We start from the raw sequence: 14,549 nt of genomic DNA, 5'->3' as shown, positions 1-14,549 counted from the left end.
TGGCGGTGCCCCAACCCCCTGATCGGCCCTGCTCTGTGGGTGATAGAGGGCGGCGCCCCACCCCCCTGATCTGCCCTGCTCTGTGCATGACAGGGGGTGGCGCCGCAACCTCCCCATCGATCCTGCCTTGAGTGTGATGGGGGCGTCACCCCAACCCCCCAATTGGCCCTACCCTGAGCGTGACTGGGGGTGACATCGCAACCTCCCGATCTGCCCTCCTCTGTGCATGACTGGGGGCGATGCCCCTACTCCCCAATCGGCCCTGCTCTGAGCCCGACCAGGGGCTGCACCTAGGGATTGGGCCTGCCCTCTGCCACCTGGGAGCGGGCCTAAGCCAGCAGGTCGTTATCTCCTGAGGGGTCCCAGAGTGTGAGAGGGCACAAGTGGAGCTGAAAGACACCCCCTCCCCCCCGCCAGTGCACAAATTTTTGTGCACCGGGCCTCTAGTTTCTTTTATAACTAAAGTCCATAGTTTATCTAGATGTCTTTAGTTTTTACCTAGTGTCTGTTTCTATTTCTAGATCTCATCTGGGATACCACATTTACATTTACTTGTCATGTTTCTTTAGGTTCATCTTGCTATAACAGTTTCTCAAAATTTCCTTGTTTTTGATGACCTTGACAGTTTTGAGAAGTACTAGTTAAGTATTTCATAGGATGTCCCACTGTTTGAACTTTTTTGATGTTTTCCTCATGATTAAATTGGGGGTAAGGGTTCTTAAGAGGAAGACCATAACAATAAAGTGCCATTTTCATCACATCATATCAAGGTTACATACAATGGACATGATTTATCATTGTTGATATCACCTTTTTTTTAAATGTTTGACTTAAGGAAGTTACAACTCTCCAAAAATTGAGAAGTCTAACAAAGACAAAATCGCACACTATAATTCAAGCTTCTAAATACGTGTTTTTTAAAAAATATTTTATTGATTTTTTACAGAGAGGAAGGGAGAGGGATAGAGAGTCAGAAACATCAATGAGAGAGAAACATCGATCAGCTGCCTCCTGCACACCCCCTACTGGGGATGTGCACACAACCAAGGTACATGCCCTTGACCGGAATCGAACCTGGGACCCTTGAGTCCGCAGGCCGATGCTATCTATCCACTGAGCCAAATAGGTTAGGGCTCTAAATACGTTTTTAAATATTCGTGCTTTTTTGTGGACCATTAAAATAAAATCTTACTCTGCAGCTATTAACCCATAAATATCCTCTTCAGGTTCACATTTGATGTATGTCATGCCATATTTTCTGTGTGACCTTCCTTCGTGTTCAAATTACTGTCTTTTCCAGAATATGGTCGTCTCTCTCTGTTGTTAGATGCCTCCTCATCTTTTATTGACATTTAATATACTAGAATAAACTTTGCGCTTGGGAATAAAGATATATTCTGCAATCATTACCAATATTCGCTTGAACTCTTGAATTTAAAATTAAATGGTGGCTTCTTATAGAGTAATGTGTTTTCCCTCCTTTGCCAGGTTTTATGGCACTTGGACATCTTCCGACGTAGCTTTAGGCAGCTTACAACTCACAAATGCATGGGAGATTCCTGCATCTTTTGTGCTCTCAAGGTAAGTACTTCAAATTTGATTCTTCTCACTATCATTAAGTTGCCAAATGTTCAATATTGAGGATGCTTTTGATTAATCAAAGTTATTTGCTGTGGTTCAGTGTAAAGGATGGCTATCATTAGTTTTATTTTTCTTCAAAGAATTACTACTTGGCTTAAGTAGTCTGTTTTTTTAACCTTTTTGCCTATGCAGCTCTATTTAAGGTGATAGGATAGTATTAAAATGTGCTTAGACTTTGAGTGTTTTTAACTGAAAAGCTAATTCTAAATTTTTATTTTGAAAGCATAAACAACCCAAGTATTCTTAATGTAATGAACTATTGTCTGTTAAAGCTAAATTTAGCAATAAATTCTTCCTACTAAGAAAAGCCAAGTCTGAATTCCTAGTTTGTCACAGGGATACTGGGATGCGATGACTATATGTTTAGTTGCTTGTGACCAAATGAATTGTGACCCAAAAATTCAGAATTTCCCAGTAATATTGGTTATTGCAACAACTGACTCAAAACAGTTTTTTAACCAGCATGAGTTTTAAGCCCATGATAGGTAGATATCTTTAAAAAGAAATAACTGAGTCTTCTGAACTTTTGCTACTTGTGTCACAAGTATCTTTTTTCTCTCCACCCTTTGTTTGGAACCACTGTAACTTTTAGCAAAATATAGAATATAAATTATTGGTTAATTAGGAGTTTAAGTATGAAATTTTAATAAAATCAAATTCTTTACAAATTGTAAGGTTTCTTACTGTGCTCATTCAGACAGAATTCTATTCAAAAGAGCATTTGGCTTGATTTTCTGGGAGGTATATTGACATTGAATTCTAATTTTAAATATATTTTTCATTGATTTTAGAGAGTAAGGGGGGAAAGAGAGAGAGAGAGGGAGATCAATGATGAGAGAATCATTGATCAGCTGCCTCCTGCACACCCCACACTGGGGATTGAGCCCATAACCCGGGCATGTACCCTGCCCGGGTTTGAATCGTGACCTCCTCGTTCATAGGCCAATGCTCAATTATTTAAGCCCGCCGAGCTTAAATATCTAGTTTTAGATAAACAAAAAATATAGTGATCTTTGGTCAGCAAGTCAAAGGGAATTCAGTTCATTGCATTAAAAGCAAAATACTAAGGCATGATACTTGCTAGAGAGATTTGACCACTGAAGAAATCCCCAGAAGAATCTCCTAAAACTAGAAATTCTTATCTATACGAGGAAGGGATAATAAGAACTTATATGACCCCTTGGCATGTCTTTGATTAGTCAGGACTGTGCCATATTCTTTTCATTGACACTTACTATATTTCACTTTCCATAGGAACAAATTGTTAACGCTAATATAAATAAACTAGAGGCCTGGTGCACAGAATTCATGCACTGGGGGAGAGGGGTCCTCAGTCCGGCCTGCACCCTCTCACAGTTTGGGACCCCTTGGGGGATGTCCGCAGTTCAGGAGCCTTCACTCCTTACCGCCTGCCTGCTCGCCACTCCATACCGCTCAGCTTGCTGCTCTTTAGTGCTGCTGTGGAGGTGGGAGAGGCTCCTGCCACCGCCGCTGTGCTCACCAGCTGTGAGCCCGGTTTCTGGCTGAGCAGTGCTCCCCCTGGGGAAGCACACTGACCACCAGGGGGCAGCTCCTGCGTTGAGTGTCTGCCCCCTGGTGGTCAGTGCACATCATAGTGACTGGTCGTTCTGCCCTAACGGTTGCTTAGGCTTTTATTATATAGATACCATTATATAAGCCAGAGAAATGAAGAAAACCAACCACCAGACTTTATGGGACACCTCCTGAGATATATAAGTACAGAAGGGAAGTTGTTTTTCAATCTGTAGGGGCTGAGGATATATATTGGGAGTCTTTCAGAGAAGCAGTTGCTTATGATAGATAGATAAGTGGGTTGAGGGGATCAAAGGCTATATTTTGCGTCTTCATTGTTCTGAGCCTGTGTTGGAATTCTGGTACTTTCCTCCTCACATCACTGCCTGATCTATCCATTAGATTTCTTTTCCTTCACTCTTTCTTTTGTTATATTGGGAGTTTATTAAAAATTTTGATTTCCCACTGAAGTGCTTTTCAATCCTTCAGTGCTATATAAATGTTAAATAATTAGGTTTTAGTTTGCAAACATTTCATGTTTTAGATGACATTGTTTGCATTCTTTTAATTATTATATTCTTAATTTGAAAATTTTAAATAGATTTATAATGCAGATGAATTAATTTGACCATATGTATGAGCTGAACTTTTCTAATAACTGAGAAATTTTAATTGTTAGACTAGCCATAGTTTCTAAGACATATTCCTTTATTCATACTGGAGGGATTCATTTTCTGTGAGAAGAGAAAGGATGATGAGAGTATGGAGGAGCAACCCTGGGATAGAACATCAAAACCTGGGCCCTCCTATAGGATGTATCTTTTGTTCCCTACTTTAGAAATATTTTTATAGAACATGAAAATAATATATCATTAAACTAGGTTAAATCAGTATAATAAGGCAAGAAAGACAAAGGAAGAATATATTAGAAAGTTGTCATTGTTTGTAGATGATGGATTGGCTATTTAAACAAATCTCAAAGAATCTACTGATAAATCAGTAGAATCAATAACAGAATTTAGCACGTTGTTGCTAATAAGGTCAAAGTATAACATTCAATTACATTTCTATATACTGGAAACTAACAGAAAATTCAATGTAAAAAGAACTTTTATAATAGCAACAAAAGATATAAAGTAGATATGAATAAATTTAACAAAAAAGATATATGATATAAAATCCCAGCAGAGATCCAGTATCATCATCATCATCATCATCATCAAGTGAACATCCTTGTAACAACTATTTAGGTCAAAATAGAACATTGCCAGCTCTAACTTAGTGGATAGCGTCAGCCTGCGGACTGAAGGGTCCCAGGTTCAATTCCGGTCAAGGGCATGTACCTTGGTTGTGTGCACATCCCCAGTAGGGGGTGTGCAGGAGGCAGCTGATCGATGTTTCATTGATATTTCTAACTCTCTATTCCTCTCCCTTCCTCTTTGTAAAAAATCAATAAAAAATATTTAAAAAAAATAGAACATTGCCAGTACCATAGTCATTCACCCTCCTTTCTTTCTCAATCACATCTTCTTCTTTCTCCCAGGGGTAACCACTTTCCTAATGTTGTGGTAATCACTTCCTGTTTTATCTGGTAGTTGTACTACCTATGTGTCCATTCTTAACCTAATTTAAAAATTACCTGTTTTTTAAACTTTATTGTATAAATGTGTGTGTGTGTGTGTCTTATTTAGCTCAGCAATATGTTTATAAGGTCATCATGTTGTTTGCAGATTGAGTTTGTTCATTTTCATTATCATATGGTATTTCATTGTATAAAGTAAATCACTGTATATCCATTCTACTGCTGGCAGTCATTTGGGTTATTTCCAGTTTATTTATTTTATTTATTTTTTGTTACTTCTCACCCAAGAATATGTTTTCCATTGATTTATAGAGTCACCGAGGATATTTTTCCATTGATTTTTAGAGAGAGAGGAAGAGAGAGGGAAAGACAGAGAGAAACATTGTTGTGAAAGAGGCACATTGATTGGTTGCCTCCTGCACATAACCCGACCGGGACTGGAGAGTAAACCTGCAATCCAGGTAGGTGCCCTTGACCGACCAGGAATTGAATCCGAGACCCTTTGGTGTGAAGGCTGACACCCTCCACTGAGCAACATGGGCCAGGGCTCCAGTTATTTTTTATTTTTTATGAATAATATTGCCAAGGACATTCTTATACACATCTACAAATGTGTACACTTTTCTTTTTTATACATACTTAGGAATGGAATTACTTGGTCATAGGTTATGTATAACTTCAACTTTTTTATTTATTTATTTTTTAAAAATATATTTTATTGATTTTTTTACAGAGAGGAAGGGAGAGGGATAGAGAGTTAGAAACATCGATGAGAGAGAAACATCGATCAGCTGCCTCCTACACAGCCCCTACTGGGGATGGGCCCGCAACCAAGGTACATGCCCTTGACAGGAATCGAACCTGGGACCCTTCAGTCCACAGGCTGACGCTCTATCCACTGAGCCAAACCAGTTAGGGCATCTTCAACTTTTTTAGATAATCCCAACTGTTTTCCAATATTTCCATGTTTTCCAAAGTAGTGGTAATAATATACGCTTTGACCAGCAGCTTTTTCCTGGAAGTTGAGAAAATTCAATTCTAAAATTCATATGACAAACAGTGAAGAATAGATAGGACACTTTGGGAGAATAATAACAAAATGAGTAACTTACTTTGTGTATCAGTATCAGTCAGAATAGGCTAAGTTATGTTGTGGTAACAAACTAAAACCTCAGTGATAAACATGCAAAAGCTTTATTTTTTATTCATGTTACTTGTCCACTGCAGGTTAGTAGGAAAACCCTACAGATGGTAGTCATTTGGGAAGTGAGGTGCCAATGTTATAACCAAAGTGAATATTATTAGTTGCTAAGCCAAAGGGAAAAAGAGCTCTGGAGGGTTTTACACAGTTTTGTTTGCTCAGCAGGTCACTTCTGCTCACAACTCATTGACCAGAGCTAATCCTGTGGCTCTAATGAATCACAAGGGGGCCAGGAAGTATGATTCTGTTATACTTTTTGGGAGAAGGGAGAACCAGAAATAGTTGGTAGGCAACACTAATGACTACCATACTTTATCAGATATCAAGACTTATAAAACTATAATCACTACGATAATGCGGTTTCAACACAGTCTGATTAATAAACCAATGGAGCAAAATCAAGAGTTCAGAAACAGACATAGGGAAATTTGCTCCTTGTCCTGCCAATCAAAGAAGAAAGTGGACTTTTCAATAAATGGAGCTTAGATAATTGGTTATGCATATAGGAAAAAAATAAAGGAAATTAGATCCCTATCTCATATTATACCAAAATTAAGAATTTCAGATGAATTAAGGACAAAATGTGAAAGGCAAAATTTTTCAAGATTTAGAAGGAAATATGAGAAAATAACATGACATCAGGGATAGAGAGGTTTTATTATATGAGTGTTAGTACACACAGATCCAGGGAAAAGCCTTGAGACTGAAAATCTACCTCCATAAGTGGAGGGCAGAGAAAGATAGAAGAAAAAGGTTAGCCACTCCAGTGTAGTATTTAATCAAATTTATTAAGGAAAACTTACATATGCGGCATATTTTGGGTGGCTGTAGGATGAAATGTATCTATCTGCCGTTTGGCAGATGCCAAAGAATGATGTAGGGTAAGAGGAGAGGGCTAGTCACAGGTACTAGTACATGACTGCTACCAGGTGTGAGAGATTACTTCGCATGCTTGACTAGGTCAGGACAACAACCTGTTCCAAGAACCAGTACATAGCAGGGGGCAAGGGCTGATTCATGTCAGAGTGAACAGCAATTATAATCACTTTCTAAGTGGGCTTTGCAGAAAGCAACCCCTTTTCTGGCCGAGGTCCAGCTTGTGGGACACACAGCAGTCATGTCATGGAACTGCCTCTTCCCCACAATAAGACATGAAAAATACAAAGTGAAAAGTATTGATACATTTCAGTACAAAAAAAATTTAATGTTCACAGATGACTCCCTTTCATAAAGAGAGTAAAAACATAAGGCTACAAGTTGGGAGAAATATCTGTAGTACAGCCGGCTGGCATGGCTCAGTGGTTGAGCATCAACCTATGAACCAGGAGGTTATGGTTCCATTCCAGTCAAGGCAAATGCCTGGGTTGCTGGCTCTATCCCCAGTAGGGGGCATGCAAGAGGCAGCCAATCAATGATTCTCTCATCATTGACATTTCTCTCTCTCTCCCCTTCCCCTCTCTGAAATCAATAAAAAAATATAAAAAATATCTATGGTACAAATAACCAACAAAGAACTGGTATCAAGCCGAAACCGGTTTGGCTCAGTGGATAGAGCGTTGGCATGCGGACTGAGAGGTCCCGGGTTCGATTCCGGTCAAGGGCATGTACCTGGGTTGCGGGCACATCCCCAGTGGGGAGTGTGCAGGAGGCAGCTGGTCGATGTTTCTCTCTCATCGATGTTTCTGACTCTCTATCTTTCTCCTTTCCTCTCTGTAAAAACTCAATAAAATATATTAAAAAAAAAAAGAACTGGTATCAAGCATAGAACTTTAGAGAAGAAATCTTATAAAGAATAAGTAAGAGTGTTGGCCCATGGACTGAAGGGTCTTGGATTCGATTCAGGTCAAGGGCACGTGGAGTGTGGGCTCTGTCAGGCATGTGCAGGAGGCAACCAATCAATGTGTTTCCCTTACATCGATGTTTCTGTCTCTCCCCCTACCTTCCTCTCTCTCTAAAAATCAATGAAAAAATATTTTCGGGTGAGGATTAACAAACAAAAAAAGATAAATGTGTCAACAGGAAAATGGGCAAAAGGCATAAACAGGCTTTAAAAGAAGTATATGAAAAATGCTTACCCTGTTTAGTAATCTAAGAATATAAATTAGACCATACCTGTTAGGTAGTAGAAATTTAAAAATCAGATAAAACTGTTATCTAAAAGGTGGAATAATAAAAATTTACATACATTGCTGGTTGGAATATAAACTGATATTACTAGTTAGTAAAACGGTTTGTCATTTTTCTAGTAAAATTGAACTAGCATATATCCTACCACTCAGTGAATTGCACTCCTAAATATATGCTGCGGAAAACAAGTACATGCAATATATACATACATACCTACCAGAAGATATACTTCAGAATGTTCAAAGTACTAGTAGTTTCTATGATTACAGAAAAGTGGAAACAACCCATTCCAACTATAATAGAATGAATTTAAAAAATTATGGTTTATTTCTAAAGTAAAATACTATATAGTAGTGAAAATGAATAGCCTGCAGCTACATATATCAACTTTGGATTAATCACAAAAATATATTGAATGAAAAAAGCAAGTCATAGAAAACTACGTAAAGTATGATTCCATTAGTACACTAATCAAAAACAGGCAAACTGAACATATTGTTAGGGATATATATGTGTGATAAAACTAGAGAAAAAGGAATGATTCACAAAATTCAGGATAGTGTTTATCCCTGGAAGATGGAGGGAGGAGGATGTAATCAATTGGGAAGTCTCAAACTCATTGTTAATTTTTCTGTTTCTTTGTTTATATATATATATTATTGATATTTTACAGAGAAGAAGGGAGAGGGATAGAGAGTTAGAAATATCGATGAGAGAGAAACATCAATCAGCTGCCTCCTGCACACCCCCTACTGGGGATGTGCCCGCAACCAAGGTACATGCCCTTGACCGGAATCGAACCTGGGACCCTTCAGTCCACAGGTCGACGCTCTATCCACTGAGCCAAACCGGTCAGAGCCAATTTTTCTATTTCTTAAATTGGGTGGTGGGCACATGGACATTTATTTATTATTCTTTGGCTATATACATGTCATGTTTTTTCTTTATTTGAATGATGACTTTATTGTAAGTATAAAAAAATGTTTGCTATCATTCTAGAAAGTACACTAAAGTGTAAAGAGAAAACTGAAAATTTCCTAATTCTACTACAGAGATTATCATTTCTCTTTATGCTTCCTCTCTGGTCTGTGACACTTCTGGTAATAAGTTTTTTTGCTCACTGTTTTAGTAAAAATAATACTTTTTTTTAGACTCCTAAATTGCTTCTCTGTCTCTAGTATCTTCCTATTTCATTTGTTCTAACCTAAGAATTACCCTAGAGTTACTCTCTTCTTAAAACCTTGAAGTGGCTCCTAATTGTCTCTTAAATCACTTCAAAATGCATGATGATAGACATTTATAAAAACCTACTTTCTTTTCCCTTCTTTTCCTTCCCCAGGCACTCTCCATGTAAGCTATGACAGCGGATGGTGTAATTGTTATGGCTACCCCGTAGACATTACAGATATTGTTCACTTTGCCTGGATCCCTTGGTACCCAAAACAGTAACAACAGTGAACAAAACAATAACACATCCCTTTTAATCCAAACCACATCCAACTTTCAGAGCTCCACTTCAGAAATTTATCTCCATGAAGTTTTAAAAACACTGTCTCTGTCCAGATCCATGATTGTTTGACTTCACAGTGGTTACCATGGAGTGAGTTTTTGGGAAGGTGGCACAGCTTTTCTTCCCTCTTGGTGTTCCCTACAGTGCCTGCACCATAACAAAAACACTTAGCTTTTCTGGGTTCATATATTGTTTTAGTACATCTTGGATTTTAGTTATGGAGTTTTGGGTACTTGCCTTTTTCATATTGTGACTTTTGGTCTCACCTATTTTTTAGGTAGGTCTGCTAATCTAGGCCTTCATGCCTCACTTAGTAAGGGAAGGGTGCGGGGTGTGTGTGTGTGTGTGTGTGTGTGTGTGTGTGTGTGTGGCCAGTGTTGATGGTGGAAAGATCTGAAGGAAAAAGCTTGGGAGTCTGTCAGCAAAGGAGTTATCTGGCATCCTGTAGTTAAGTTACATGTTGACTTTGGGGTGTCACAGTGTGGGTGTAATTCTATGTGTTGTTTTTTCTTTGTGGATGTAATTCTACATTTTCTTTCTCACTTTCTTCTGCCCCCTATTTAAAAAGTAGAGGGATAGTTGATGAGGCTAGTAAGTATTCTTTTTTGCTTATACTTCATGTCCTGTTTATATTCTTTAATGGTAAGGTTGATATGTAAAATTTTTATTTCAAAGATTTATTTTAAAACAGGATACTCCAATCTAAAGTAATCACCCTTTTCCATGTGATTATATGCTATTCAAGAGGCTGAATGGTCTGAGTATCCTTTAGATAATTACATCCTAGTGGCATTCTTCTATGAATTCTTGGATAAAAGTATTCTGTAGTACAGAGACACAATAAACATAACAAAAACCAAACAAATCCAGGAAACTCCAAAATTCCTGAATTTGCGTACTTTGTTAAACACTTGCCAATTCTATGAAGTCCAAATTTTTTATGTTAGAACATAATTTTTTAGCTTCAGAACCCATTATTAAGGACAAAGAGAAACACAAACATGTTCTTACATGCATCAGAAGCGAGACAGCTTGCCCTTAATCTGATGTTTGGATGAAGGATTTGCCCTTCCACGTTTGGTTGAAAGTTATGTATATCTGCTTTTTCTTCAGTTGTTTACTTTCCTTTGCACCAACCCTTAAACTGCATGTACTGTTGGCCTTATATGATTATATAATTTTTTTTCTCTTCTGCTCTATGAATGTCTGTCACTATTCTGGTGCTTTGTGATCTTCACCAGGTACCATAGTACATGTTGTAGCCAGTGCTTAATATTGCTTTTTGGTAGTTTGTACACAATAATAATGATAAGCCATTACTTTTTGTCCTGCAAAATGTACTGAGTTTTTTCAGTGTTATTTGAAGTCCCTAATGTAATTTCAGCCTCAGAATCTTGCATAGAATTTCTTTTTTAATATATTTTTATTGATTTCAGAGAAGAAGGGAGAGGAAGAGAGAGATAGAAACATCAATGATGAAAGAGAATCATTGATTGGCTGCCTCCTGCATGCCCCCTACTGGGAATCAAGCCTGTAACCGGGGCATGTGCCCTTGATCACAATCGAACCCGGGACCCTTCAGTCCACAGGCCGATGCTTTCCATTGAGCCAAACCGGCTAGGGCCATTGGAATTTTTAATGATGACTTTCATTAAAAAAAATTTGTATCAGTCTGTCTTTCTGCTTACTTTGAACTACAACGCCTTTCCACTTTGAGACAGTAGAAGAGATGTGTGCTAGTTACCTGTCCCTTCTAAAATCCCAAATTTATTTCCATCTAGTATTACTAAAAGATTTTTCCTGACCTCAACTGTTGTCATGCCCTATAGCTTAGAGCTCTTAGTTATTATTCATATTGAATCTACTCTTACACCCTCAGGGTATGACTTTACTTTGGTGTTGGCTTATTTATTTATCTCAGTCCAGGGGAGGAAATCCGTCCTCTGTACTTAGTATGCCACAAAGATTTTGTTCTCCTTCCAGGGATTGTACTAGAGGCTTTGCAGTGCCAGGATGTAGGACAGAGTGTTTTTTGTTATAGGCTAAGAAGAATGTTGCATTGATTGATTAAATTCAACAAATTTCAATTAGTCATTTTTCTTTTAAGAATGCTAGTGTAAGACATAAATCCCAGGGAATGGTGGACAGGGAGGAAATAGGCTTTTGTATATAGGTCTCCCCAACATAAGTCTGTTTCTGTAGAACAGTGTGACTGTTCTGAAGGGGCAGGAAAGTCTGTGTTCTGTTAATAGCCCACTTGTTAATTGGGGGGAAATTTGAGAGTTCAGGGAACAAATCCCTCAATATTTCTGAGCATGTTCCATGTAGCTGTTCCTCTCTTGGGTACTGAAGCATAACCACAGGGAGTTAAAGTGGTAAAGAAACTACATATCATTCATTAGCAATCCAGTCTTTTTTTTTTAACTCTTACCATTTGCAACAGCATGGATGGACCTGGAGAGCATTATGCTAAGTGAAATAAGCCAGTCAGAGAAGGATAAGTATCACATGATCTCACCCATTTGTGGAATAAAATGAACAACGTAAGTGGATGAACAAAAATAGATCCAGAGACCTAGAAACATCAAACACACTGTCAAACCTCAGAGGGAAGGCAGGGGAGGGTGGGGGTGGGGGTAAGAGATCAACCAAAGGACTTGTATGCACGCATATAAGCATAACCTATGGACACAGACAGTAGCGGGGTGAGGGCATGTGCTGAGGGATGGGAGTGGCCTGGGAGATGTCAATGGGGGAAAAAGATGACTTATGTAATACTTTTAACAATAAAGAATTTAAATTAAAAAAAAAGAAACTATGTATCATTCATTAGCATAAGTATCACATGATCTCACCCATTTGTGGAATAAAATGAACAACGTAAGTGGATGAACAAAAATAGATCCAGAGACCTAGAAACATCAAACACACTGTCAAACCTCAGAGGGAAGGCAGGGGAGGGCGGGGGTGGGGGTAAGAGATCAACCAAAGGACTTGTATGCACGCATATAAGCATAACCTATGGACACAGACAGTAGCGGGGTGAGGGCCTGTGCTGAGGGATGGGAGTGGCCTGGGAGATGTCAATGGGGGAAAAAGATGACTTATGTAATACTTTTAACAATAAAGAATTTAAATTAAAAAAAAAGAAACTATGTATCATTCATTAGCAATCCAGTCTTCTTTTTCTTTCTTTTTTTTTTTTTGGTGGATTACAGGTATGGAGGGCTCTTCATTGTCCTGTACTCATGGCCAGTGTCAGAGAGGACTGAACCCATTATCCTGGACTATTTAAACCAAGAAATTAGATTTCTAGTATGTTCCCTGGAAATTTTAGCTTGTAATAAACAGCCCTCAGGTTATTATACTCAGTGAAATAAGTCAGTCAAAGACAAATACCATATGATTTCATTTGTATGTGGAATCTAAAGAACAAAATAAATGAACAAACAAAACAGAAACAGACTCGTAGGTACAGAGAACAAACTGAGAGTTGCCAGATGGGAGGGAGATTGGTTCAATTCCTGGTCACGACACATGCCTGGATTGGGGGTTTGATCCCTGGTAGGGGGCGTGTGGGAGGTGGCCAATCGATGTTTCCCTCTCATCGGTGTTTCTATTTCTCTATCCCTCTCCCTTCCTCTCTCTGAAATCAATAAAAACATATTTTTAATAATAAAAAGTACAAATTGGTAGTTACAAAATAGTCACAGGGAAGTAAAGTTCAGCATAGGGAATATAGTCAATAATATTGTAATAACTATGTATGGTGCCAGGTGGGTACTAGAATTATCGGGGAATCACTTTGTAAATTATATAATTGTCTAATCAGTGTGCTGTATACCTGGAACTAATATAAAATAATATTGAATGTTAACAGTAATTGAAAAATAAAAAATATAAAAAATAAAATAGGAAAATATGTCCTTATATTTAATGAATATATCACCTTGAGTTGAACTTTTTTGTTTTGCTTACCTATGGGATACAAATGTATCTGTGTGGTCCTTTGGTTAAGCTTTCTTAGTTTTAAAATCCTAGTAGGCTGTAACCTAAATATTTTCAACAAATTTTACCACTGACATAACTGGGATAATATAACTCTGAGTCTTTTATTCTTTTTAAAGTTTGGAGTTCAGAATTTCACATGATAGTCTTATAGAGGGGTATGACTGCAAGAAAAAAAATAGGTCATCATGAGTCTCTCCTTCCCAGTTCATGGAAGAACCTGAAACTTATATAATCTTAAAATATTTGTGTTTGTCCAGAAGGGCCCCCCTTTTAATTTTCCCTGTGGGGAAAGTGGTTATAGTATTAATCCTCAAAATTTGATTTCAATACTGTTGGTACTCTATAAGATCCTATATTTTTTATCTTGGCAAAAATTAGCAAATTGAGTATTATATTTTATAAAAATCTCTACATTAGTTTGTGATTTCCCACTGAAAGCAATATGATTCTCTGATGAATTTGGCTTGCCTCTGCCTTTGTGTGTCTCTGTTCAGTGTCTTGAAATCTTGGTGTTTCTCTCTACCTATGTCTATATCTTTGTGTGTGTGTAGGTGTCTGTCTGTTTTTTGTAGATAACAGGAATGAGTGTGGTAGCTTATGATGATCTTTAACTTTATGGCAGATAAAGTGGTGCAAATTTGCACTGGGGGCAAATAAAATCCTAAACTCATGGGAAGATATGACATTAACTGAATTTAATTTAAAGGCACTGGTAGAGCATATGTGGGCAATTTTCTGATCAAGAAGTTCAGAAGGTAGCTATTTTTAGACATAAGGTTAAAGAGTCCCAAGAGAGAAACTAGCCAGCTGTTTTCTGCTTTTCCCAAAGTTGGAGCAAGAATCTCTATTAAACTGACTATATATTTAAGGAATTATTATGCTTTTCTGTGTGTTGTAATGATATTATGGTTATGTTTTAAATAAAAGATTTCTTAATTTATATA

General features: G+C 37.8%; 1 protein-coding gene across 11 annotated transcripts in view; it reads left to right on the top strand.

Annotated features, from left to right (window-relative positions):
• Positions 1–14,549, top strand: part of USP54 (ubiquitin specific peptidase 54) — a 121,285-nt gene that overhangs the window by 44,727 nt on the left and 62,009 nt on the right. For all 11 annotated transcript variants that reach the window (XM_015562155.1, XM_015562156.1, XM_006760981.2 and 8 more), the window contains one exon: positions 1,489–1,581. In XM_015562155.1, the coding sequence (XP_015417641.1) occupies positions 1,489–1,581 (93 nt within the window). The remainder of the gene's footprint in view (positions 1–1,488; positions 1,582–14,549) is intronic.

Source organism: Myotis davidii, unplaced genomic scaffold (assembly GCF_000327345.1).
Source record: "Myotis davidii unplaced genomic scaffold, ASM32734v1 scaffold134, whole genome shotgun sequence".
Lineage (NCBI taxonomy): Eukaryota > Metazoa > Chordata > Mammalia > Chiroptera > Vespertilionidae > Myotis > Myotis davidii.
The sequence above is the reverse complement of the archived record's forward strand: the minus strand, read 5'-3'. Positions and strand labels throughout refer to the sequence as shown.